At 54.4% G+C, this 24,561-nt stretch overlaps 6 protein-coding genes across 15 annotated transcripts; 2 read left to right on the top strand and 4 right to left on the bottom strand.

The window, feature by feature from the left end:
* Positions 1-123: 123 nt before the first annotated feature.
* On the bottom strand, positions 124-3,524 carry zgc:112496 (uncharacterized). 6 transcript variants are annotated; one of them, XM_030340867.1, is made up of 7 exons: positions 3,384-3,524; positions 3,034-3,073; positions 2,549-2,687; positions 1,800-1,893; positions 940-1,099; positions 668-820; positions 124-418 (listed from the first exon to the last, which is right to left on the bottom strand). In XM_030340867.1, exons 3-7 carry the CDS (start codon positions 2,683-2,685, stop codon positions 252-254), a joined length of 711 nt encoding a protein of 236 aa, XP_030196727.1. In that variant the 5' UTR covers positions 2,686-2,687; positions 3,034-3,073; positions 3,384-3,524; the 3' UTR covers positions 124-251. The 6 variants fall into 6 exon arrangements, with proteins under 6 accessions (XP_030196727.1, XP_030196730.1, XP_030196729.1 ...); XM_030340870.1 differs by having other exon boundaries at positions 3,369-3,476; XM_030340869.1 differs by lacking the exon at positions 3,384-3,524 and adding an exon at positions 3,265-3,308.
* Positions 3,018-11,888, top strand: wdr24 (WD repeat domain 24). Of its 5 annotated transcripts, none has more exons than XM_030340850.1 (12): positions 3,018-3,100; positions 3,589-3,662; positions 3,848-3,907; positions 4,202-4,692; positions 4,934-5,111; positions 5,406-6,078; positions 6,177-6,271; positions 8,668-8,810; positions 8,894-8,998; positions 9,425-9,762; positions 10,183-10,367; positions 11,203-11,888. In XM_030340850.1, exons 4-12 carry the CDS (start codon positions 4,206-4,208, stop codon positions 11,369-11,371), a joined length of 2,373 nt encoding a protein of 790 aa, XP_030196710.1. In that variant the 5' UTR covers positions 3,018-3,100; positions 3,589-3,662; positions 3,848-3,907; positions 4,202-4,205; the 3' UTR covers positions 11,372-11,888. The 5 variants fall into 5 exon arrangements, with proteins under 5 accessions (XP_030196710.1, XP_030196707.1, XP_030196709.1 ...); XM_030340847.1 differs by having other exon boundaries at positions 4,126-4,692; XM_030340849.1 differs by having other exon boundaries at positions 3,066-3,100; positions 3,562-3,662.
* A 9-nt stretch (positions 11,889-11,897) lies between these two features.
* On the bottom strand, positions 11,898-17,579 carry anks3 (ankyrin repeat and sterile alpha motif domain containing 3). Its single transcript, XM_030340851.1, has 14 exons — positions 17,487-17,579; positions 17,038-17,216; positions 16,678-16,876; positions 16,046-16,167; positions 15,554-15,635; positions 15,299-15,416; positions 15,043-15,198; positions 14,810-14,932; positions 14,371-14,495; positions 13,802-13,948; positions 13,601-13,725; positions 13,385-13,526; positions 12,860-13,154; positions 11,898-12,737 (listed from the first exon to the last, which is right to left on the bottom strand). Exons 2-14 carry the CDS (start codon positions 17,199-17,201, stop codon positions 12,655-12,657), a joined length of 1,881 nt encoding a protein of 626 aa, XP_030196711.1. The 5' UTR covers positions 17,202-17,216; positions 17,487-17,579; the 3' UTR covers positions 11,898-12,654.
* Positions 17,580-17,801: 222 nt separating this feature from the next.
* Positions 17,802-19,966, bottom strand: c18h8orf33 (chromosome 18 C8orf33 homolog). Its single transcript, XM_030340855.1, has 5 exons — positions 19,704-19,966; positions 19,104-19,585; positions 18,668-18,758; positions 18,381-18,527; positions 17,802-18,289 (listed from the first exon to the last, which is right to left on the bottom strand). The coding sequence occupies exons 1-5, from the start codon at positions 19,726-19,728 to the stop codon at positions 18,084-18,086; spliced, it is 951 nt and encodes a 316-aa protein (XP_030196715.1). The 5' UTR covers positions 19,729-19,966; the 3' UTR covers positions 17,802-18,083.
* A 617-nt stretch (positions 19,967-20,583) lies between these two features.
* h3f3d (H3 histone, family 3D) lies at positions 20,584-22,399 on the top strand. Its single transcript, XM_030340874.1, has 4 exons — positions 20,584-20,683; positions 21,474-21,608; positions 21,763-21,916; positions 21,994-22,399. Exons 2-4 carry the CDS (start codon positions 21,481-21,483, stop codon positions 22,120-22,122), a joined length of 411 nt encoding a protein of 136 aa, XP_030196734.1. The 5' UTR covers positions 20,584-20,683; positions 21,474-21,480; the 3' UTR covers positions 22,123-22,399.
* Positions 22,395-23,751, bottom strand: uqcc4 (ubiquinol-cytochrome c reductase complex assembly factor 4). Its single transcript, XM_030340873.1, has 2 exons — positions 23,581-23,751; positions 22,395-23,018 (listed from the first exon to the last, which is right to left on the bottom strand). The coding sequence occupies exons 1-2, from the start codon at positions 23,649-23,651 to the stop codon at positions 22,646-22,648; spliced, it is 444 nt and encodes a 147-aa protein (XP_030196733.1). The 5' UTR covers positions 23,652-23,751; the 3' UTR covers positions 22,395-22,645.
* Between the last annotated feature and the right edge of the window lie 810 nt (positions 23,752-24,561).

The raw sequence follows: 24,561 nt of genomic DNA, 5'->3' as shown, positions 1-24,561 counted from the left end.
TCCCCTCTCACCCCTCTCTCCTCACTCCTCTCCTGGGGGGCCAGGTAGCATCGTGTGAACCCCTGTTGGGCTGGAGCCCCCTTAGGCTCACCAACGTGTGGCGACTAAAGAACGGTTAATTCATTCCGGGTTTTTCTTCAATATAAACAATTCACAATTTATTAAGTCAAATGAAATGAGATCTCTGGCATTCAAAGGTCAAAGGTGAAACATAAACCCGTATGGATAAACCCAGGATGATGAAGGGGCCTTTAGTCGGTCCTCCTCTTCTTCGTTGGTCTCTCGTCGGCCTCCGGGCTCCGCCCCTCCCCGCCTCCCCCCTGTTCCTCCAGCAGGGGGAGCTGCAGCCGCCCGGCCACCGCCCACGCCCACAGGCAGCGCTCCGCCCGATGGGGGGTCCAGTCTCGCTCGGGGTCCGCTGAGGAAGAGGAGGGACACAGGTCAACGCCGAAGGTTTGGTTCTTTTGAATCATCCCGTTCTTCTGTTCCAGTTCAGTTCAGCAGATCCTTCATGTGGTTCTAGATGTTCTCCAGATACATGTGGCCTGGACCAGCCTGGATCAGCCTGGATCAGGCTGGACCAGCCTGGATCAGGCTGGACCAGCCTGGATCAGCCTGGACCAGCCTGGACCGCCCAGCCTGTCCGGGCACCGGTCTAGCGCCTCACCCTGGTTGAGCTGGGCGGTGCGCTCCAGCAGGCGGTCCAGGTAGCGGTGGTAGTGCCGGGCGGTGTACTGGATGGGGGTGAGTCCGGGCACGCTTCCCACCCCCTCGTCGGACATGAAGGCGGCGTGCTCCGGGCACCCGGCCGCCAGCACCGCTGGAGAGGAGAGGACCAATCAGGAAACACGGAGCAGCCATTGGCTAAAGCGAGACCGACTGTGGGCAGCTGGGGGAGAACGTGATTGGTGGAGACCTCGGACCCCCCCCTTACGGTACCGGAGGCGGTTGCCGGGCCGACGGCCTTCAGGGCACTGAGCTCTGCGATGGCGGCGCGGACGTCGGGGAGGAGGGAGAAGGCCTTCCGGGAGCAGAGCTCCACCGCCGCCGCCGCGTTGGACGCCAGCAGCTGCTGCAGCCGCGGCCGGAAGGACCCCCTCTGGGGGCAGAGAGGTGGAGGTCACTGAGACAGGTGGAGGTCACTGACAGAGAGGTGGAGGTCACTGACAGAGAGGTGGAGGTCACCGAGAGAGAGGTGGAGGTCACTGAGAGAAAGGTGGAGGTCACTGTCAGACAGGTGGAGGCCCCTGAGAGAGGTGGAGGTCCCCCTCTGGGGGCAGAGAGGTGGAGGTCCCTGAGAGAGAGGTGGAGGTCACTGACAGAGAGGTGGAGGTCACTGAGAGAGAGGTGGAGGTCACTGAGAGAGAGGTGGAGGTCACTGAGGGAGAGGTGGAGGTCACTGAGAGAGGTGGAGGTCACTGAGGGAGAGGTGGAGGTCACTGACAGAGAGGTGGAGGTCACTGACAGAGAGGTGGAGGTCACTGAGAGAGAGGTAGAGGTCACAGAGAGAGAGGTGGAGGTCACTGAGAGAGGTGGAGGTCACTGAGGGAGAGGTGGAGGTCCCTGACAGAGAGGTGGAGCTCACTGAGAGAGAGGTGGAGGTCACTGTCAGACAGGTGGAGGCCCCTGAGAGAGAGGTGGAGGTCCCCCTCTGGGGGCAGAGAGGTGGAGGTCCCTGAGAGAGAGGTGGAGGTCCCCATTTGGGGACAGAGATGGAGGTCCCTCAGTGAGGCCCCAGGGTCTTAGAGACTCTCTTGTTTATGGTTAGATCAGGGAGTCAGGCTCGATGCTCCACTTACAGTCAGCTTCCATTCCATGAGCTTCACCAGCTCTGGATGGGTCACGTATCTCTCAGACCGGCTGGAGATGAGTGCGGGCAGCTGCTCCTGATACCTGGAGGAGGAGGAGGAGGAGGAGGAGGAGGGGGAGGGGGAGGGGGAGGGGGGAACATCTGAGCCTCACTGGACTCATCCATCTCTCATACTCATGTTTAAAGGTTGGGTATGGGATTTGCGAAACTCCAGCAGATTTTGAAAATACACAACTCAAATGGTCCTACCCCCTCTCCTTCAACGCTGACTCTGACTCCACCCATTCCAAGTACATGGACGCGCAGTCATGCACGAGCGAACACAGATGCATGAGAGCGAGCCATTAGCTAGTTAGCTAGCTCCAGTAGCTACCGCAGGATATCAACAAACAGAAGCTTGCTCTGGGTCACGAGCTTTGAGTACGAGCACGAAGGGGTCGCGCGGGGGAGGGGTCACGCAGTACGAGAGTTTGATTGACGTACTTGCTGTCCAATGCCACTCGGTGGGTCTGGAAATCATTGGCTGGAGTTTTTCGAGCCCTGCACGTTCCACAGATGAATGACTTCTTTAATTTTCATGTCAGTACTTCTAACTCAGTGGCTGTAAGTGGGTTATGATAAGGATTTCAAGTAATTTTGCAAAAATGGCCAAAAAAGAGAATTCCATACCCAACCTTTAAGTTGGGGTCTGACACATTGTTTCCTTTTGATATTTAGAATTATTAATATTATAATTACCACTTTTCAAGGGGTTGAAGTTTTCCAGACTTTTTTCCTTTCACTGCGGACTTGGCCTCCACCACGTCCCAGTATTGGTCGTAGACCCTCCTCCACCGGTCCGGGTCCTCACACGCGAACAGACTGGACCTGCTCATGGCTACGCAGTTACACACAGTTACATTATTAAAACCATAGCCTGGTGATGGTATCAAATGGTAAACAACTACGATGCTATTGCTTTAAAAAATACTTCAGAACGTTATAGACATTATTTAAACACTACATTTACAGTTAAAAATGTATTCAGTGCAACACGAGTTTCATTTTACCTCTAAAAAGGGGAACTTTCGGTTTAATCTCTACAAAGTGGTACAGATTTATTCTCTTGAATAAAATATTTTATCATGGATCGCGTATGATAAAGTGCACCCAATGTAGATAATACTCCTACTAATAATACTGTACTACGTTTGTTTTGTCACGTTTGTTTTGTGATCACATACCGTAATCTCGCGAGAGCTGGACACGAAATACTATTTCCGGCTGTGCAGTGAGAAACAGTTTCAAAAGGTTAGTTATCTGAAGAACTTAAACGATTTATCTATAAATATTCTACATTATTACTATTATCGAAAAAATACATATCAGACATATATACAAACACACATGATTGCACCCTTAATGTAAGCCATGTAAAGCAGTGTTTATCAGCAGCACTAGCTGGCTACACGCACCGAGCTAACATTAGCATCACAACATTAGCATTAGCATCACATCGCGTAGCTCCTTCCGGTCTCGTGTTCCTCAAAGCAGCAGAACAAAACGTCTGGTCTTCTACCTTCAGAAGTTATACCTGTCCTCAACAAGTCACTTTATGCATCGGCCAATGCGACATAAATCCACTTCATTTCTTGACAATTAAAGATTTTTAATTCGTTTATTCAGCGCCTGGTTTCCCTTAATTCCCTGAATTAAAAGTCTCTGACTGTCACTAACATTCCTCTCATTCCGTCGCTGATCGTATAATATAGAAGTCCCCTCTTGTCCACCACAATCAGTGCGTCTTGAGGATGAGGAACCGAACCAGCCGCCATGGGACGCGGATGATGTGATAAACATCATCTATCCCTAGGTAAGGGAAGAGTATTTGTGTCTACTGTGTACTCACAATTAATTAGTATATACAGAATTATTATAAGGACCAACTCTAGGCACTTTCTGCTTGGGTTTTAGATTATGGACCATAGAGGGGAAAGAGCTGTACGTTTTTAGTATTAGTCCTAATGCATTTTCCTTAACATGTTGCATGGTGTGCAGCTGTCAGCGCTGGTCTACCCGGAGAAACCTCTGTTCCTGAAACTACAAACACTGCGTCAAGTGAGTCTATTTCTGGAGCTATCACAGGGTAACCTTGCATTGTTTCAGAATCTATTCCTGCCCGTGATGTTGCTCCTCTGCGCCCTCTGCTGGTGGCCCAATAGATGAGGATGTGATGACCTAAGCAAAGTGTCTGTTTCCACGTGACGCTGTCATTCATAATCTAAAGGGTTTCCCTGTCTTCATCCCCTGGTTCAATGTGGGGTTCTCTGATGTAGTGAGTCAGTGCTAGCCGGTGCAGGTGCCTGGTCGTGTGTTGCTGGTCTGTACCTTTGGCTCACCGACCCCCCCCAGGACCATGGAGAAGATGTCCCGGGTCTCCACGGCTCTGGGCGGAGGCGGCGGCGCCGTCAGCGGGCGCACCATGTTCTGCCACCTGGACGCGCCCGCCAACGCCATCAGCGTGTGCCGCGACGCCTCGCAGGTGGTGGTGGCCGGCCGCAACATCTTCAAGATCTACGCGCTGGAGGACGAGCAGTTCGTGGAGAAGCTGAACCTGCGCGTGGGCCGCAAGCCCTCGCTCAACTTCAGCTGCGCCGACGTGATGTGGCACCAGATGGAGGAGAACCTGCTGGCCACCGCCGCCACCAACGGCGCCGTGGTCACCTGGAACCTGGGCAAGCCGTCGCGCAACAAGCAGGACCAGCTGTTCACGGAGCACAAGCGCACCGTCAACAAGGTGTGCTTCCACCCCAGCGAGGTGTACATGCTGCTCAGCGGCTCGCAGGACGGCTTCATGAAGTGCTTCGACCTGCGCAAGAAGGAGTCCGTCAGCACCTTCTCAGGTACGGCCGCCCTGCGCTCGGCCGTGGTGGAGGGACGATACCACAGCACCGCTCAAACTCAGCGTCTCTGGATCGGTTTCATAATATCGATGAAACATGGTATTTTAGCCTCAACAAAACAGTTGTGTCAGGATCAGAACGCGATGTGCTGCCTAGCAGCCATTGGTCGTATGCAGTCAATAAAGCGGCACATGGCGCGTTGTAGTACTGTGATGGCTGACCGGTGCCCTGCTGTCCCCAGGTCAGTCTGAGAGCGTGAGGGACGTCCAGTTCAGTATGAAGGAGTACTTCACCTTCGCGGCCTCCTTTGAGAACGGGAACGTGCAGCTGTGGGACATCCGGCGGCCGGACCGCTACGAGAGGATGTTCACCGCCCACAACGGGCCCGTGTTCTGCTGCGACTGGCACCCCGACGACCGGTGAGTCCTCCTTACCACAGCCAACGACCATTGGTGTTGCTTTTGGTACAGATTAACCCCAGTGTGTATATTTGTATTGTTGATTCATTCATTTTACTATAATTAGCTATTTGTACCGTTGTGTGATGCTATCACGCTCCCTTCTCCTCGGGGGGTGAATGAAGACAGACTGTCTGTGTGTCTGTGTCTGTGTCTGTGTCAGTAAGTAAGTGTCTCTGTGCGCCTCTACCTCTGTGCAGGTAAGCGTGAGAATGTGTTGTGGATCCTGTGGCTCAAAGTGTGTTCCGTCTGCAGGGGATGGCTGGCCACCGGCGGCCGGGACAAGATGGTGAAGGTGTGGGACATGAGCACCACGCGGGCCAAGGAGATCCACTGCGTGCAGACCATCGCCTCCGTGGCGCGCGTCAAGTGGCGCCCGGAAAGGAAGTGGCACCTGGCCACCTGCTCCATGATGGTGGACCACAACATCTACGTGTGGGACGTCCGCCGGCCCTTCATCCCCTTCGCCACCTTCGAGGAGCACAAGGACGTGACCACGGGCATCGCCTGGCGCCACCAGCACGACCCCCACTTCCTGCTGTCGGGCTCCAAGGACAGCACGCTGTACCAGCACATGTTCAAGGACGCCAGCCGGCCCGTGGACAAGGCCAACCCCGAGGGACTCTGCTTCGGCCTGTTTGGAGACCTGGCCTTCGCCGCCAAGGAGAGCCTGATCAGCAGCGACGCCAACAGGAAGCCCTACCCCGGCGGGGACCGCCGCTACCCCATCTTCTTCTTCAAGAAGCCGGACCTCACGGAGCAGTTCGCCCATGTGTCCAGCGCCCTCAGCGTCTTCGAGACCGGCCTGGAGAGCGGCCGCATGGACTGGTTCTCCCAGACGGCGCGCCTTTACCTGCTCAGCGGGAAGCCCTTCGCCGAGCTGTGCGACCACAACGCCAAGGTGGCCAAGGAGCTGAACCGGCCTCAGGTCAGCCCCGCCCCCCACCCGCCCCCCGCCGCCTCAGGCTGCTTCTGTCGGCATCGTCAACGGATAACGGACCTTGTTTCCCCTTCCCCGTGGTACAGGTCTCCACCACGTGGACCATGGTCCGCATCATGTTCTCCGACCCGGCCAACCCCAACCTCAGCGCCAAGCTGGGCACGCTGCCTCTGATGAACAGGTACGCCTCCAGTACCACCAGGGTCCTGTGGATGGCGCCGCTGCATGTCTGCTCTGTGCTGCTGTAGCTCTTTGTTGCTGTAGCTCTACTCCTGTAGCTCTGTGTAGCTCTGTGTAGCTCTGTGTTGCTGTAGCTCTGTGCTCCTGTAGCTCTGTGTTGCCGTAGCTCTGTGTTCTGTAGCTCTGAGTTGCTGTAGCTCTGTGTTGCTGTAGCTCTGTGTAGCTCTGCTCCTGTAGCTCTGTGCTCCTGTAGCTCTGCTCCTGTAGCTCTGTGTTGCTGTAGCTCTGTTCCTGTAGCTCTGCTCCTGTAGCTCTGTGCTCCTGTAGCTCTGTGCTCCTGTAGCTCTGTGCTCCTGTAGCTCTGTGTTGCTGTAGCTCGGTGTAGCTCTGCTCCTGTAGCTCTGTTCCTGTAGCTCGGTGTTCCCGTAGCTCTGTTCCTGTAGCTCTGTGTTGCTGTAGCTCGGTGTAGCTCTGCTCCTGTAGCTCTGTGTTGCTGTAGCACTGTGCTCCTGTAGCTCTGTGTTGCTGTAGCTCTGCTCCTGTAGCTCTGTGCTCCTGTAGCTCTGTGTTCCTGTAGCTCTGTGTTCCTGTAGCTCTGTGCTCCTGTAGCTCTGTGTTCCTGTAGCTCTGTGCTCCTGTAGCTCTGTGCTCCTGTAGCTCTGTGCTCCTGTAGCTCTGTGTTCCTGTAGCTCTGTGCTCCTGTAGCTCTGTGCTCCTGTAGCTCTGTGTTCCTGTAGCTCTGTGCTCCTGTAGCTCTGTGCTCCTGTAGCTCTGTGCTCCTGTAGCTCTGTGCTCCTGTAGCTCTGTGCTCCTGTAGCTCTGTGTTCCTGTAGCTCTGTGCTCCTGTAGCTCTGTGTTCCTGTAGCTCTGTGCTCCTGTAGCTCTGTGTTCCTGTAGCTCTGTGTTCCTGTAGCTCTGTGTTCCTGTAGCTCTGTGTTCCTGTAGCTGTGTTCCTGTAGCTCTGTGCTCCTGTAGCTCTGTGTTCCTGTAGCTCTGCTCCTGTAGCTCTGTGCTCCTGTAGCTCTGTGCTCCTGTAGCTCTGTGTTGCTGTAGCTCTGTGTTGCTGTAGCTCTGTGCTCCTGTAGCTCTGTGCTCCTGTAGCTCTGTGCTCCTGTAGCTCTGTGCTCCTGTAGCTCTGTGCTCCTGTAGCTCTGTGCTCCTGTAGCTCTGTGTTCCTGTAGCTCTGTGCTCCTGTAGCTCTGTGCTCCTGTAGCTCTGTGCTCCTGTAGCTCTGTGCTCCTGTAGCTCTGTGCTCCTGTAGCTCTGTGTTCCTGTAGCTCTGTGCTCCTGTAGCTCTGTGCTCCTGTAGCTCTGTGCTCCTGTAGCTCTGTGTTCCTGTAGCTCTGTGCTCCTGTAGCTCTGTGCTCCTGTAGCTCTGTGCTCCTGTAGCTCTGTGCTCCTGTAGCTCTGTGTTCCTGTAGCTCTGTGTTCCTGTAGCTCTGTGTTGCTGTAGCACTGTGCTCCTGTAGCTCTGTGTTCCTGTAGCTCTGTGCTCCTGTAGCTCTGTGTTCCTGTAGCTCTGTGTTCCTGTAGCTCTGTGTTGCTGTAGCACTGTGCTCCTGTAGCTCTGTGTTCCTGTAGCTCTGTGCTCCTGTAGCTCTGTGTTCCTGTAGCTCTGTGCTCCTGTAGCTCTGCTCCTGTAGCTCTGTGCTCCTGTAGCTCTGTGCTCCTGTAGCTCTGTGCTCCTGTAGCTCTGTGCTCCTGTAGCTCTGTGCTCCTGTAGCTCTGTGCTCCTGTAGCTCTGCTCCTGTAGCTCTGTGCTCCTGTAGCTCTGTGTTCCTGTAGCTCTGTGCTCCTGTAGCTCTGTGTTCCTGTAGCTCTGTGCTCCTGTAGCTCTGTGCTCCTGTAGCTCTGTGCTCCTGTAGCTCTGTGCTCCTGTAGCTCTGTGTTCCTGTAGCTCTGTGTTCCTGTAGCTCTGTGTTGCTGTAGCACTGTGCTCCTGTAGCTCTGTGTTCCTGTAGCTCTGTGCTCCTGTAGCTCTGTGTTCCTGTAGCTCTGTGTTCCTGTAGCTCTGTGTTGCTGTAGCACTGTGCTCCTGTAGCTCTGTGTTCCTGTAGCTCTGTGCTCCTGTAGCTCTGTGTTCCTGTAGCTCTGTGCTCCTGTAGCTCTGCTCCTGTAGCTCTGTGCTCCTGTAGCTCTGTGCTCCTGTAGCTCTGTGCTCCTGTAGCTCTGTGCTCCTGTAGCTCTGTGCTCCTGTAGCTCTGTGCTCCTGTAGCTCTGCTCCTGTAGCTCTGTGCTCCTGTAGCTCTGTGTTCCTGTAGCTCTGTGCTCCTGTAGCTCTGTGTTCCTGTAGCTCTGTGTTCCTGTAGCTCTGTGCTCCTGTAGCTCTGTGCTCCTGTAGCTCTGTGTTGCTGTAGCTCTGCTCCTGTAGCCAACGTCTGCTCTCTGCTCCTGTAGCTTCAGCATGAAGGACATGGGGGCGTGTCCGGACATGGGGGCGTGTCCGGACATGGGGGCGTGTCCGGCAGACCGGGGGAAGGAGGGGCGGTCGGACGCCGCCCACCTGGAGCCAGGGACCTCCCACATCAGCAACAACGACGGTAGGACACGCCCCCGCGCCCGCATGGGAACACACCTGAGTGCCCCGCCCTAACCCCGAGGTGGATATTATGGTCTGTTGCAGACAACGAGGAGACGGAGGGCAGCGACGGCCAGGCCGAGTACATGTTCGGAGACGCAGAGCTCGACGACGACGACCTGTACTCTGTGGAGCACGATAACCCAGCAGGTCAGTGTCCTCAGCCTCCGTCAGGTCAGCCTCCGTCAGTCTTCGTATGGTCAGCCTCCAGCAGGTCAGTGTCCTCAGCCTCCGTCAGGTCAGCCTCCGTCAGTCTTCGTATGGTCAGCCTCCAGCAGGTCAGTGTCCTCAGCCTCCGTCAGGTCAGCCTCCGTCAGTCTTCGTATGGTCAGCCTCCAGCAGGTCAGTGTCCGTCAGGTCAGCCTCCAGCAGGTCAGCCTCCTTCAGCCTCCGTCTCCTCACTGAGCTTTTCCTCGTCGAGGGTCTCCTCGTTGAGGTTCTCCTCGTTGAGGGTCTCCTCGTTGAGGGTCTCCTCACTGAGGGTCTCCTCGTTGAGGGTCTCCTCGTTGAGGGTCTCCTCACTGAGGGTCTCCTCGTTGAGGTTCTCCTCGTTGAGGGTCTCCCGTTCCCCCCCAGAGGACCAGGAGTACACGCTGCCCCAGGAGGCCTTCCCCCTGCGCCACGAGATCCTGGACAACCCGTCGGCCCCTGAGCCCCTGCAGCAGGACAAGGCCGAGTCTCCCCACGTGAGCGGGGGCGAGGCGGAGGCCACCTGCCTCACGCCCATCGAGTCCTGCTCGCTCATCTCGGCCTCGCAGCCGCTGTACACGGCCCACCTGCCGGCCGGCTTCTTCTGCCCCGTGGTGCGCGACATGCTGCGCTACTACGCCGAGCAGGGCGACGTGCAGATGGCCGTGTCGGTGCTCATCGTGCTGGGAGAGCGCATCCGCAAGGAGATCGACGACCTGACGCAGGTGAGCAGGGAGCGGGGGTGAGGAGTGAGCTGGGGTGAGGAGTGAGCTGGGCCGAGGAGTGAGCTGGGGGGAGGAGTGAGCTGGGCCGAGGAGTGAGCTGGGGGGAGGAGTGAGCTGGGCCGAGGAGTGAGCTGGGCCGAGGAGTGAGCTGGGCCGAGGAGTGAGCTGGGGGGAGGAGTGAGCGGGGGGGAGGAGTGAGCTGGGGGGAGGAGTGAGCGGGGGTGAGGAGTGAGCTGGGGTGAGGAGTGAGCTGGGGTGAGGAGTGAGCTGGGGGGAGGAGTGAGCTGGGGGGAGGAGTGAGCGGGGGGGAGGAGTGAGCGGGGGGGAGGAGTGAGCGGGGGTGAGGAGTGAGCGGGGGTGAGGAGTGAGCTGAGCTGGGTGCCCTCCCCCAGGCCGTAATGAGGTTGCGTCCCCCCCCAGGAGCACTGGTACACGTCGTACATTGACCTGCTGCAGCGGTTCGAGCTGTGGAACGTGTCCAACGAGGTGATCAAGCTCAGCACCTGCGGCGCCATCACATGTCTGAACCAGACCTCCACCACGCTGCACGTCAACTGCAGCAACTGCAAGCGGCCAATGAGCAACCGGGGCTGGGTGTGCGACCGGTAAGACCCCGCCCTCAAACTCCAATAGAGGACCGTGATGTAGACATGGGTTATGCTGCTATCCATTTGGATTTACGAAGTGGTAAAGTCGCAAATCTCACAGCTTTCTTGCGGCATTTCACTGAGGCACGCCCCCTTTTGGTCGTAGTATCTCGTCGCTTTCAAGGTAGAGCGAGCAGAGCTGTACAACTCGCAAAGAAGATGGCTGCGCCCATAGTTAATGGGGGATGAGATGTATTTTCTTTCTATTTGTACCACATTGGTGGTTTTAATGTCGTTTTTAAAACCTCTTACACACTTGATTTCATTGCTGCTTTAATCCGGTCACCAATATATGCATTGCACGGTCTTGCTTTGCGTGCAATTCAATGTAAAGTTTTGTTTTGAAGCTGGTTTGCTAAGGAGGCTATGTTGCTAATGATGACTAGCCTGCTACTACTCCCCCTCGTGGCCCGACAGAAAACACAAATGGCAAACTGGAAGGCTGGAGCAAGGGAAATACGTCACGTTCTCGCTGAAGCTGGTCGTTCATACCAGCGTACCATCCAAATGGATAGCAGCCTTACTCAGGGATCGAACACGGAACCTTTGAACCGCTGCTACCATCCTGCAGCCGCTACCATCCTGCCCTCATTTAGCTCAGTAATCAATTATTTGCTGGAGGCAATTTTAGAAACTGACTTTTTTTCCATTCTCCGTTTCCAGTGTTGTGTTCAACTCTAGGGATTGTAATCTGGATCAGCCCGACTGCGCTGTGAGAACGGCCGTCCTCACAGCGCAGTCGGGCTGATCCTGTACGGACGCTGTGTTCACCTGTTCCCCTCCCCTCCACCAGGTGCCACCAGTGTGCCAGCGTGTGCGCCGTGTGCCACCATGTGGTGAAGGGCCTCTTCGTCTGGTGCCAGGGCTGCAGCCACGGCGGCCACCTGGAGCACATGATGCACTGGCTGAAGAGCAGCCCGCACTGCCCCGCTGGCTGCGGACACCTCTGTGAGTACACCTGACCCCGTCAGGTGACCCCCGTCAGGTGACCCCCGTCAGGTGACCCCCGTCAGGTGACCCCCGTCAGGTGACCCTCCGTCAGCGGCCCCGTGGGGAGCGAGGGGGCAGAACGATGGAGGGGGTGAGACGTGCGTCCTGCTGGGGGAGGGAGGGTCAGGGGGTAACCCCGCCCCTAACTCCGCCCCCTGGCATCAAGCCTTCCCTAAACACTGTTGTCCAGCGGGCCGACCCAGCGGGCTGAAGGCCAGTCCCTGATGGACGCCGTCGCGGTGGACCTGCGCTCCTGTCGGCGTTGGATTTGAAGGACAGGAGATGTGATGGGTGTTCATGTTTTACCTCTTTTAACCTCACCAGCACCGTCTCTGAGCAAGCGCTAAGTGCATGCTGCTAATGTTTTCACATGTAAATAGTGTTTCATCTCCTCTGAACTGTAGATACCGACTAATGATTTATATGACATTAATTACATTCATTCAGCGCTTTGAATGGTAAGGCTGCTAATAAAGCGATACAAGTTTAGACATCGTGTCTGGATCGAAACATCCACGTCGTTTTTATTTCTCGCTCTGCTCGGGGTCAGCGACTCTGAGCCAACCTGTCTGCAGATCCGTTCACAAAAAGACGTTCTGCGTTGGTGTTCTCCCGTCAGGTGTGGGAGATGCACTTTATTGATCCCAGACGGGGGGGGGGGGAGGGGTTAGTGCACAACATCAGGCTACGTTAATAAAACTACAAGGAAATTTACCAACACAATTTCCCTAAAAACATCCCATTAAGGCTGACCCAAGGCACGGTTAACTTCAGAGAGGTGAGGATGGTTCCTAGACCAGAGCCTGGTGGTCCGTCAGAGGCCAGACGGCGAGGCCGCGCTGTGGGACTCCGTCAGCCACCTCCATTATGGTCCGCCCTTCCTAATCAATGTTGGAGGAGTGTTATTTTACTTTGGCAGGATTTCCAAGAGGAAGTCTCCCCGTAAACCGGACTAGGGAGGAATATCCCCGGGGACCCTTGTGACCCAGAGCCGGATCCCCCCCCCCCAGGTCCCCGTCCTGGTCCTGGTCCCGGTCTGCCCCCCCCCCTGGTGTCCACGGCTCTGAGACTAAAGGAATGTTCCCGTGGTGGAATGGTGAATCCCTGTGGAGGGAACGCCTCCAGAGAGCTGCTGGCTCCTCCTCCTCCAGGCTCCTCCTCCTCCAGTGGGTCCAGGGTGGTAGGGTCACAGAGCCTGGGTTGGGGGTGCTCCAGGCCGCGGGGAGAGCCCTCCAGGGCGGAGCCTCACCTGCCGCTACGGCCTCTCCCAGCTGTCCGTCACCTGCTCCGACACGCTCAGCCGCCGCAGGCTCTGCAGCACCGTGTGGAGGCTCCCCGCTACGCACACACACGCACACGCACACGCACACGCACACACACGCACACGCACACGCACACAGGTCATGTTTTGGTACTTTGTATGAGAGTTCATGTTCTTCCATATCTGCGGTGTTCCTTACCCAGTTCTTCATCGTAGGCCTCCAGCCTCTTCATCAGCTCCGGGACGGAGCTCTGCCCCCCTGCCCCCCCCGCGGTGAGGCCGTCGGCAGCAAGGCGGGCCCCCAGCGCGGCGCGGGCGGCGCGGGCTCGCTCCAGGGTGGCGTTCATCTCCTGGGCCAGCCCGTGGCTCTGGACCAGCTCCCCGTGGACACGCCCCCACGCCGCCTTGTCCTCCGTCAGGCAGACCTCCATCACGGCCCGCAGGTCCTTCTCCTGGGACACCTGGCTCTGCAGCGCCTCCGCCTCCTCACAGCGCTGGGGGGGGGGGGTGAGGGGTCCTAGTGAGGGGTCTTAGTGAGGCCCCCTTAGTGAGGGGTCCTAGTGAGGCCCCCTTAGTGAGGCCCCCTTAGTGAGGGGTCCTAGTGAGGTCCCCTTAGTGAGGGGTCCTAGTGAGGCCCCCTTAGTGAGGGGTCCTCTGGAGGCCCCCTTAAAGAGGGGTCCTAGTGAGGAGGAGGAGGGTACCTTGAGGAGGAGGAGGAGGGTACCTTGTGGAGCTGGATGGCCATCTCCTGCATCTCGGCCTCCAGCTGGTCTGCGTAGGCCTGCTCCAGGGCGTCACTGGGCGGCCGAGTGTTGCTGTGCCAGCGGGCGATGGCGTGGGTCATCTTCCTCTTGGGTCCAAACAGCCTGTGGAGAGACGCACGGATGCTGAGGTCAGCTGCACACGGCCCCGCTGCGGCCCTGACGGAGGGGGCTCTTACGTGATGCCCACTTCCTTGAGGTCGTTCTCGGTGAGCGTGAGGAATATCCGGAGGTCGATGTCCTGCTCCTCCAGCAGCGGCAGGTACTTGGAGAAGCCCATCTGCTCCAGGAACGCCGCCAGGTCCTGGGGACACAGCACAGCTAGAGCACAGCGCCTCGGGCCACCCACCCAGCGCCCCAGATCAACCCCAGAGACGTGCCTTGGGCCCGGCGTAGGGAGGGGGGCCCCCGCCACCCCCCGGCGCGGCCGAGGCAGAGCCGTTGCTGTTGCCGTGGCGACCCTTGCCCTTGGCGTGGTGGCCCTTGGGGGCGCGCCGGGAGCTGGTCCTCTTGGCTCGGTCGGAGTCCTAAAGGAGTAGACCGCATGAGCGCCACCGCGGGGGGCAGTGGGGAGCAGCAGTACTCACCGTCAGCAGGATGAAGGACAGGCTGACCGTAGCTCTACAGAGCCACCTTCATCACCGTCAGTAGGATGAAGGACAGGCTGACCGTAGCTCTACAGAGCCACCTTCATCACCGTCAGCAGGATGAAGGACAGGCTGACCGTAGCTCTACAGAGCCACCTTCATCACCGTCAGCAGGATGAAGGACAGGCTGACCGTAGCTCTACAGAGCCACCTTCATCACCGTCAGTAGGATGAAGGACAGGCTGACCGTAGCTATACAGAGCCACCTTCATCACCGTCAGCAGGATGAAGGACAGGCTGACCGTAGCTCTACAGAGCCACCTTCATCACCGTCAGCAGGATGAAGGACAGGCAGGCCGTACCTCGTTGCTCTCCACGGAGCCCTCCCAGGTGAGGCTGGCCGCCGGCCGCGCCCCCTCACAGCTGCTGCTGCTGCTGCTCCTGGCCGGAACGTCAGGAACGTCAGGGTCCAGCAGGGGACTCTCATCTGGGGACAAAGGTCAAGGGTACGAAGGGTCAGGTACCTCGTCTGTCTCACCCGTCTCCCCCTCACCCGTCTCCCCCTCACCCGTCTCCCCCGTCTCCCCCTCACCCGTCTCCCCCTCACCTGTCTCCCCCTCACCTGTGTTCACCAAGGTCGACTAGTTCCTTACGGCACAACGATGTTATTTGAGTTGAAGTACGGAGGGGGAGGGAAGGAGGGGGAGGGAGGGGAGGGAAGGAGGGGGAGGGAAGGAGGGGGGGGAGAGAGGGGGGGGGAGAGAGGGGGAGGGAAGGAGGGGAGAGAGGGAGGGCTCTGACCTCTGCTGCTGTTGCTCTGGCCGTCCAGCTCGTTGATGGGCGAGATAACGTCCCGGTAACAGATGCCCTCGCTCTGCTCCCCGGGGTCCTGGAAGGTCATGTAGCCCGGCGGCACCAGGGGCTCTGGGGGGGGGGGGGGGGGGGGGGGGTTAGTGACTGACGACCACAGCCCATCTAGTGGTCCTACTGACTGGAACCTCCCCCTGGACCCCTGGAGGTGGGCGGGGTCTCACCACTGGGTTTACTGGGGGCCCCCACGTGGAACTTGGCGATGGCCTGGGGCCCGTCGTGGATGCTGGGCCCCTTGGCGCGGTGGCGACCCGGCCTCTGGCTGGGGCGGGGGGGGGCCCCGTCGGAGTCCTCCGAGGAGCTGGGGTCCTCGGGGGGGCCTGCAGACGGAGGAGAGCAGGGGTCAGGGGTCGCTGGGGGGCCAGGGCCCGCTGGGGGGCCAGGGCCCGCTGGGGGGCCCGATGAAGGGGGGGGGCCTACCCGCTCTGGCCCTGGGGCAGCGTGCGTCGATGAGGCGGGCCACCTTGGTGTGGCCGTACATCAGGGCCAGGGCGGACGCCGTCTGGCCTTCGGCGTTCCTCTCGTCCACCTTCGCCTTCTGGGACGGAGCAGAACAACCAACCGGCCTCACGTTGGGGAGCTTCTACTCAACGGCCTTTGGCCGGGGAGCTTCTACTCAACGGCCTTTGGCCAATCAGCTGCCGGTGTTCCCAGGATGACTGGGGCTTTACTCACATGGTCCAGGAGGTGCTGGACGATGATCTCATGCCCAGAGGCAGCGGCCTCCATCAGGGGCGTGAACCCGGAGAGGGGCTCCCTGTGGGGGGGTGAGACGTCACTCTGTGTTCCTGTGCTTGACTTCATCTCTTCTTTGACTAACGGCCTATTTACTTAACTTACATTAAAGGTCAGTTGAACCTGTCACGGCAAATTACGCCCTAAAAGTCTAAAGAAATGCGATCCAGGCCGTTTTCTGAAGGAACAGGCCGATTCAGTCCCTACTTTTTGTATTTTACAATTTCACAATTTTAAACATTTTAGTAAAAAACAACATTTTCATTGAGCTCTCCAATGAACGGTTCAACTGAACTCGTAGAGTTGACGTAACATTTAAACCGTTCACCCGCAGTTAAGTCCTACGTTTATGGTTCTTCAGAGCTTTGTTCAGAGATCCCTCCCAACAGACACACGCACGCCTTCTCCCTCCCGGAGCGGAGGAGAGCTCACCTCCCGTTGGCGTCGGCGTTGTTGTCCAGCAGGAAGCGCGCCATCTGCTGGTGGCCGGTGGTGGTGCAGTGCAGCAGCGCCGTCCAGCCGCGCAGGTCCTTCAGCTCCAGCTCCGCCCCGTGCTTCAACCCCAGGAGACGTGTTAACGGCTAGGGGAACCCCTAGCCTGGCTGAGCTCCACAGGACAGAGACAGTGTCTCCGCCACCAGACACACACTGGAACACCCTGCTCCTGCATCATAGTGTTCATTTTCTATCCGCTACTTTCAGCATCTTTCTGACTAATTATCCGTGGCGTATGTCTGTATTATAAAGAGATTTGTAAATATGAAGCGCTCTCCTCCAGAGCGGTTCTGGTTCTGAAAGGATGCGGTCTGAGACGTACCTGCAGGAGGAAGTAGCCTCCAGAGCGAATCTGGTTCTGGTTGGATGCGGTCTGTTCGTACCTGGTTCTGGTTGGATGCGGTCTGATCGTACCTGGTTCTTGGTGGATGCGGTCTGATCGTACCTGGTTCTGGGTGGATGCGGTCTGATCGTACCTGGTTCTGGTTGGATGCGGTCTGATCGTACCTGGTTCTGGTTGGATGCGGTCTGATCGTACCTGGTTCTGGTTGGATGCGGTCTGATCGTACCTGCAGGAGGAAGTAGGCAATACTCTCGTTGCCGCAGCTGGCGGCCAGCATCAGCGCGCTGCGCCCGCGGGGGGTGGTGGCGTTGACGGCCACACCGGCCTCCAGCAGCAGGTTGGCGATGTTGTCGTGGCCGATGTAGGACGCGTACATCAGAGGGGTCCAGCCGCCCATGTTCTTGCGATCCAGATCCACCTCTCGTCTAAACAGCCACAAGGATACAGTGATGAGATTAAGACACAATATGCAATATGACGGCTGCTAGTCTTAAGTTGTGGTTTTATTGGTAACACATCTCTTTCATATGGGGTCCTAATGACCTGCTGGTTTTCCATCATTGGATGAATCCTTCAACATACTCACTTCTTGATGCACTCTGCCACGATGTCATACAGTCCTATGGAGCAGGCGGTGTGGAGGTCCAGCGGGACGTCCAGCCCCTCCGCCCGGAGCAGGGGGCCGCCGAGCCACAGGGACAGGCTGGCCCCCAGCGGCTCCCCGCTGGCCTCGTCACTGAGCTCGGACATCCTCACTCCTCGTGTCTGCACTCATCACAAAACAGATAAGAATCCTTTGATTGTCAACTCTAATCAAACAAAGGAATGAGTTAATTAAATAAGTACAGTGAAGTAATTCAGAGATCAGCTGCTGGTTGGAGGGATGAAGAGTCACCGGGCTGTTAGCTTAGCAGATAGCCTCAGGGACGTTAAGACCTCACAGCGTAATAAAACCCGTTGGCAGTAAAAAGGAAAGCCAGATGATATAACGTGTAGTTATTAAAACATCTACAGTAACTCGAGTTCAAAACTTACAAGAAAGGGGAGCGGGATAACTTCCTGTGCAGAGGCTCGACGTGTTGTGTTGTGTGTCACAAACAAATGTGTCCGGGCTGCTCATGTATTGAAGGTAGGGCCAAACGTTTAACAAAATAAACCACCTTCCACTGGTTAACGATCTTAACTTCATTCATATTAAAACAAATCTACAATTTTAATAACCTGTTTGATCTCCTGAGAGCACATAACATATATGTCTAGTTATTGCAGGATGTATTTAATCAAACATAATTACTAATATTGGGAATTAAGTTAAAATATTTTTAAAAAATCAACCGTTTCACCACATTACACAATTAACTTAAATTCATTTTATTGATGGTAATTCAAGACAAAATGGTTTATTACGAAGGCTTGTAGGCCTTCTTCTAATTCTTCATTGATGGACAAAATAAAAATACAAACCAGTAGCGGAAATAAATGTCATGGCAATAGGTTATTTAATTCAGTTGATAAAAGATTTATTTTGTAGGAGATGCTATCTAATAACCCTAACCATTGTATTTCCCAAATGTTGCTTAATACATCAGTTTACTTTGGCAAGACCTTTAAGCCCATTAATACACATAAATATCAGACAAAATTAAACTTGAACTCCTCTTTTGAGGAGGTGAAGACAAAGTGAGATGTTTCATTTCCTGACAACAGGGGGTCAGAGGTCAGAGCCGGTCGTGCGTTCTGCTCTCCGGCGCCCGGGACTCCTGGTTTATTCCCGGCTCTCCGATGGAAGACAGATTTCTTTGGGTCTGGGACCGCTCTGACCTGAAGAGAGGTCATGGCTGGAGGGGAGGAGGACAGTGTCAATAGGCTTCAGGTTGATGTCCACCTAGTTCCAAACGTCTCTCCACCATTATCCCGCTGACGACTCACCGCTCTGAATGAGCTTCAGCTGCTTCTGCCTCTCCTCCTCCATCTTCCTGCGGTAGTCCCCGGTCATGGCCCGCATCACCTGCCTCTTCTTGGCCAGCGGCGCTTTGCCGCTCCTGAGGATCTTGAGTGCCCGCGACGCGTCCTCTCCTGCAAATGGTTGATCATTTAAATCACAATAAAAATCCCACACAATAATAAACTATGGTATCTTCGATCACATGGAATCCGTCCCACTGGAGGCGTGTGTCTGAGGGACCTCCTGCGGTCGGTGAGGAGAGGAGACCCACTCTGTTTGGGCGTGACCTTCTGCGTCTCCAGGCCCCGGCTCAGCTGCTCCATGACCCAGTCCAGCTCCCTCTGCAGCTGCTGCTCTGCAGTCTGCAGGAGACCGGCACAGCAGAGTTAAACACTCACCTGTCCGCCACACAGGAGAGCGTCAGACACTCACCTGTCCTCCACACAGCGGGACAGTAGAGTCAGTCACTCACCTGTCCTTCACACAGGAGAGCGTCAGAAACTCACCTGTCCTCCACAGTCACAGGTGAGTGTCAGACACTCACCTGTCCTCCACACAGCGGGACAGTAGAGTCAGACACTCACCTGTCCTTCACACAGGAGAGCGTCAGACACTCACCTGTCCTTCACCCAGTCACAGGTGAGTGTCAGACACTCACCTGTCCTGCCATACAGCGACCCCATTTAATCTGAATGCTCAGCACTGACCAACACTGATTCTTTGTCGCCATGACTACCCGCCAATGAACTTGTTGTTTCTTGTAGCTTTGAACTTTCTGTGGTTTTCTTTTTTCCAGATTTCTTCTTTTTCTTGGGTTTAGATTGTGCCATTGATTCTGTAGGGACGCACGCCTCCAGCGTCGTGTGGGGAGCTGGTTTCTGCGCACCGGGGGGGCTGGGTTCGGAGCCCCCTGAGGGGGCGGGCGGGGCTTCGGGTGCCAAGGGTCCGGGGGTCACAGGTGGGATTTGGAAGTTAAAGGCAAACTTATCAGACCCTTCTTCCTTACAGACTGTCAGCCTGCTTAGTTCGACTGAAGGTGGCGTTGTTTCTAGCAAAGATGTCGTTGCTACTTGGTCTTCGGCCACAACAAAGTTGAACTTGAAAGTATTGTCAGTGCGAGTCCAACTCTCAGCGCGGACCTCTGGCTTCCGATCGCCTCCTCTGGATGGATTTGACTTTGCTTGAATATCTGAAACGCGAACAACCACATACACTTAAAAAATGCATTTGCATCTTAATGCAAAACATATGTTATTCACATGTTGCATAGGTATTGTATAATTTGTATTGTATAACAGTTTCAATACCGATAAACACTCTGCGCTCGGCCATGATGGTTCAACTGTTGACGAATCTCCAGCTTAGATTTCCCTCCTAACTCTTTAAGTCGCTGTAGTCTGCTCCTCTAGTCTTAACATCGCCCGGGGCTTGTTGGTCGCATGGAACGAGCTTTTCGAAATGATAATATTTGCAACATGGGTGAATAAAAAATGGGTGTTCCCTTAGAATAATTCCGACGGAGCAATTTGTCCACGGTGCATATTGTTCCGCTTTCTGCTGCCAACATGATAATACAATTGAACCATGTCTAGACCATGCATATTCTTCTTCTTCTTTTATTTAAGACCATGCATATGATACAATGTTTATGATTCCATATCATTTTCACGTATATGATATCATGTTACATGGTATCATATACATGATGTATATGATATGTTTATGATGCAATGCATATGCTACCATGTATATGGCGTTAATGGCGATCGAACATTTTAAGTAGTAATCGACAAATCAATGTGACTATGAGTTAATTAATAAAGTAAATAGGTGTTCCCGTTTAATATATGTTTTTTGTCTGCTAACGTTATAGTCCCTGGTTTCGATCGAACACAACGAACTAAAAAATAAATGTATGGATTTGAAATAACTTTAAATCATTGATGATTAACGAATTTGTGCAGAATATGTCCATTATTAAGCCCTAGACCATTGTTCATAACCGTATATCTCCTTTAATATTGATTTGTCTCCAAAGTTCAGGAAACAAAAGACGCAACAAAACAAAAGAGGACCCACTGGTATTCTTTTTAAATGTTTAGCTATAAACATTCCACCAATCGTGTGTGCTTGGAGGCGGGGTTTCCATGGTTGACCAATGGCGGAGGTTCGTGGGTTGTCCTTGGATTCCCCGCTTTCCAAAAGCTATAAATTCCGGGAAACGCGTCACGGGACCCAAACACCACAACCGCCTCCGCCGAGACTCCGCAGAGCAGAATAAGCGAAGGTAAAAGCGTCTTTTCCCCGTCCACCTCGACGAGTAATCTGTTTATAAGTGAGTCTGGGACATTCTGTAACACCCCGGCTCTCCTGGTGTCTTTACCGGGGTCCGAGCCGCGAAAGCCTTCGTATTCCCTCGCTGTTGAAGACCAAACGGCGTGCGCGGTCCGGGGAGACCGTTAACGGACATTATGATGCATTTATTGATATAATCTATGTATTGTGTAGCTTTTGCATTGACTTATTACCAAATTGCTCATCCCTTTTGGTCATTTATATATATCTTTGTCTTGGCGTAAAGCTAAACGCGGCATCTCAAAGTCCGAGAGCTGGCGCCATGTTGACTGATGCTAGCTGAGCTTAGCTTCTGTTAGACTGTTAGTCCGCCGACATCACGGAGCGTGCAGGGCGCCAGTAGGTTAATGGTGGAGGACTGGTGGTTAGTGGTGGAGGGCTGGTGGTTAGTGGTGGAGGGGCTGGTGGTTAGTGGTGGACCAGGACCGGGCTACTGGGGGCTGGTGGGAGAGGGATTAACCCCTGCTCGGTCTGGAGTCCCGCTCTTCAAATCCAGGCGATTTAGTCTGAGCATCGTTCATCACCCCAGGATGTGACTATTTATTAGATTATATATCATATTCAGGATGCGGCTGCCTGCCGCTTTTGATGCGATGCATTGAGGCACCTCTTCTACACCGTCTTCCTTCAAGCTGAAACACTGTCACCTATTATCCTGAAGTCTGATCCATCTGAAGAGTTGGTGTTGATTCCGTACTAATCTTTTGTCCTTTGACGCCCAGGTGAAAGATGGCTCGTACAAAGCAGACGGCTCGTAAGTCCACCGGAGGAAAGGCGCCCAGGAAGCAGCTCGCCACTAAAGCGGCCAGGAAAAGCGCGCCCTCTACCGGCGGCGTGAAGAAGCCTCACAGATACAGGTAGACCGATGCTCTCTGGTTAGAATGGTGCGCAGTTACACGTAGACTGGTGCTCAGTTACACGTAGGCTGATCCTGCGAACACCTGTTGCTGTTTTAAGGTGATTCTTTCTGCTTTGACTAGTTTAAACTCAAGTTATTTTCTCTTGATGTAGGCCCGGCACTGTGGCCCTGCGAGAAATCCGTCGCTACCAGAAGTCCACGGAGCTGCTGATCAGGAAGCTGCCGTTCCAGCGCCTGGTCCGGGAGATCGCCCAGGACTTCAAGACAGACCTGCGCTTCCAGAGCGCAGCCATCGGGGCCCTGCAGGTAAGCGGCGTTCTGCTCGGGTTCAAATGGTCGGGCGAGGCTCGATTCGTGGCGCTGATGATCTTTTCTCCCTGCAGGAAGCCAGCGAGGCTTACCTGGTGGGTTTGTTCGAGGACACCAACCTGTGCGCCATCCACGCCAAGAGGGTCACCATTATGCCCAAGGACATCCAGCTGGCCCGGCGAATCAGGGGCGAGCGCGCTTAAGTCCAGCTAGCAGTGGACCTTTTTAAAGGGGTGGGGGGGATGTTTTAATACCGTGTTCATTCGTGTTTCAGGGACTTTTTCTTCCAGTTTGATCACTTCCAGGTAGAGCCGTTTGTCATGACCCCGGTTTTTAATAGAGTAGCTTTTGCATCTGTCCTTTCCAGTCAACACGTAGCTCTGAACGTCTAATTTCTCTGAATGTTAAACATCTCTCCAGATTCTTTGTGTAGGCATGTGTTGAACCTTCATGTTGTAAATAAACTTTACACTACCTCAATTTGTCTTTTATTACAGCAAAATATTTTATTTAACCCCTAGCACAAAGCATGGTTAACCAGAAGACCCCAGGCCTTCTGCCCCGGCTTCCAAACACACGATACAGTTCAAATGCAACCAAAATCCACAGCGGTCCACAGCGGTCCACACCCCACCTTCATCAGAATTGGACTAACTCGAATACTAAACAATATAATTTAAGGCAGGCTTATCTTATAACCGACATGACAAAGGTCCAATGCGTTGACTACGGTGTGGGTTTATCCTCGACTTGAAGCGGACCAGGTGGTTGTTGGTTCTCATCTGGGAGCAGACCAGGTAAATGTTCGTAGAGATCCTTCTGCAGCATGAGGTCCACGTCCGTTTCCTCCCGGAACGCGCACCACAACAGGAACCCGACCGCGACCAGGCTGACGGGCAGGACCTTCCACCAGGGCCGCTGGTGCTGGATCCCCATGGTGCGGTCCACCCTCCAGGTCCGGTGGCTGCCCTGGCTGGTGGAGAACTTGATGGGTTCATTGTTCACCTCGTCCGTCTCCGGGGGCACGCCCGTCTTTGGAGTCAGAGTCGAGGTTCTCACTTCAGACAGCCGTCTGCGTGGCACGAAGCCGGATGTTATACTGTCGGTATGAACACAAGTTAGCTTTAATCATGCACCTTGTGGTCTATAGCATTCCTCGTAAAAGGCTGGAGGGTCGTCTGTGTCTCATCCCTTTGGAGAATAAAGGATCTCCCTGTTTAAAGGAAGCAGCTTTGACCTCAGCAAAATTCAGTTCTTGGATCAGTCTGAAAACAAATTTATAGACGATAGCTATTTTCAAAGGTCCAAGTAGGAGTTCGATGGAGCCTCGTCTCCTCGTTACATCACTGACTTCTGGTAACAATACGGTCTCCTCTCGTAACATCAGGGTCTCGTCCGATAACAAGGTCTACTAGTCACATGATCTCAGGTAACATCAGGAGTCAGACATCCTCTAACATCTCAAACATCACGGTCTCCTCCAGTAACATTAGGACCCTCTCTAGTAACTTAAGGGTCAACTATTAACATCAGTCTCCTCCGGTAGCATCAGGATCTCCCCTAGTAAAATCACGGTCTCCTCCGGTAACATCAGGATCTCGTCTACTAACTTCAGGGTCTACTGGTAACAACCTCCTCCGTTAACGTAAGGATTTGCTCACCTCCAGTTGGTCCAGCCGATCTGCTTGAAGATCCCACGACGCGCGGAACCGAGCACTAATGTTTGAGCCATTCCGGACACTGATCATCTTATGTACATCTCGTTTGAATCAGCGTCTCAGGGTCATGTAAGGGATTTAGTTATGTAGCGTCACATTGAACCATTTCCGGGTCACATACAACCACTTTGAGGAAGTGGTTGTATGTGACCCGGAAATAGTTCAGTGTTATGCTACATAAATAGTAGCAGTGGAGTAGCCTTCTTTTTACAATTTGAACTCATAAATGATATCTGTAAATTTAAATTATAAAATTTAAATTATCAAAGGTTAGGTACATTTCTACTTACGGTTAGTTTTATTAAAACATATAAAATAACGGCGTTTTGTAAAACAACCCATCCACAAGGATGCGTCTTCCAATCAGCTTCATCTGCCCACGACAGTGACGTGCAGCTTTAAAGACTATATATGTAGCTATGACTAGATCTGTTTGATTATGGGTGTATAGTGTATGGGTCAGCCGCAGTGTCTCTCTTGAGAAAGCTGGACGTGATTCAGGCTAAGGCATTAAGGGTATGCAGTGGGGCTTTTAAATCATCACCAGTGCCAGCTCTGCAGGTAGAAATGGGGAAATGCCACTGGAGTTGAGAAGGAAACAATTGATGGGGAACTATTGGGCTAATCTGCGAGGGCACAGTGAGTCTCACCCCACAAAAGGAGTGTTGAAAGAGTGCTGGGTTTATGGGAAGTGTGAGAGGAATCCTTTTGGTCGGGTGGGGAATGATATAGCGAAAGAGTTTGGTGTGGGTGAATTGAAGCTTAGTCCAACAGTGGTATATCCATTAATGCCGCCATGGAGGATGGTGTGGCCAGAGGTGGACTGGTTTGTGTTGGATATAAAGAAGAGAGAGAGAGAACACATAGACCTGGCTAGTGTTTTTAATATTCATCTTCTTATAGAGTACAGTGAGTATGTTCATG

This window comes from Gadus morhua, chromosome 18 (assembly GCF_902167405.1).
Source record: "Gadus morhua chromosome 18, gadMor3.0, whole genome shotgun sequence".
NCBI classification, from domain to species: domain Eukaryota; kingdom Metazoa; phylum Chordata; class Actinopteri; order Gadiformes; family Gadidae; genus Gadus; species Gadus morhua.
The sequence above is the reverse complement of the archived record's forward strand: the minus strand, read 5'-3'. Positions and strand labels throughout refer to the sequence as shown.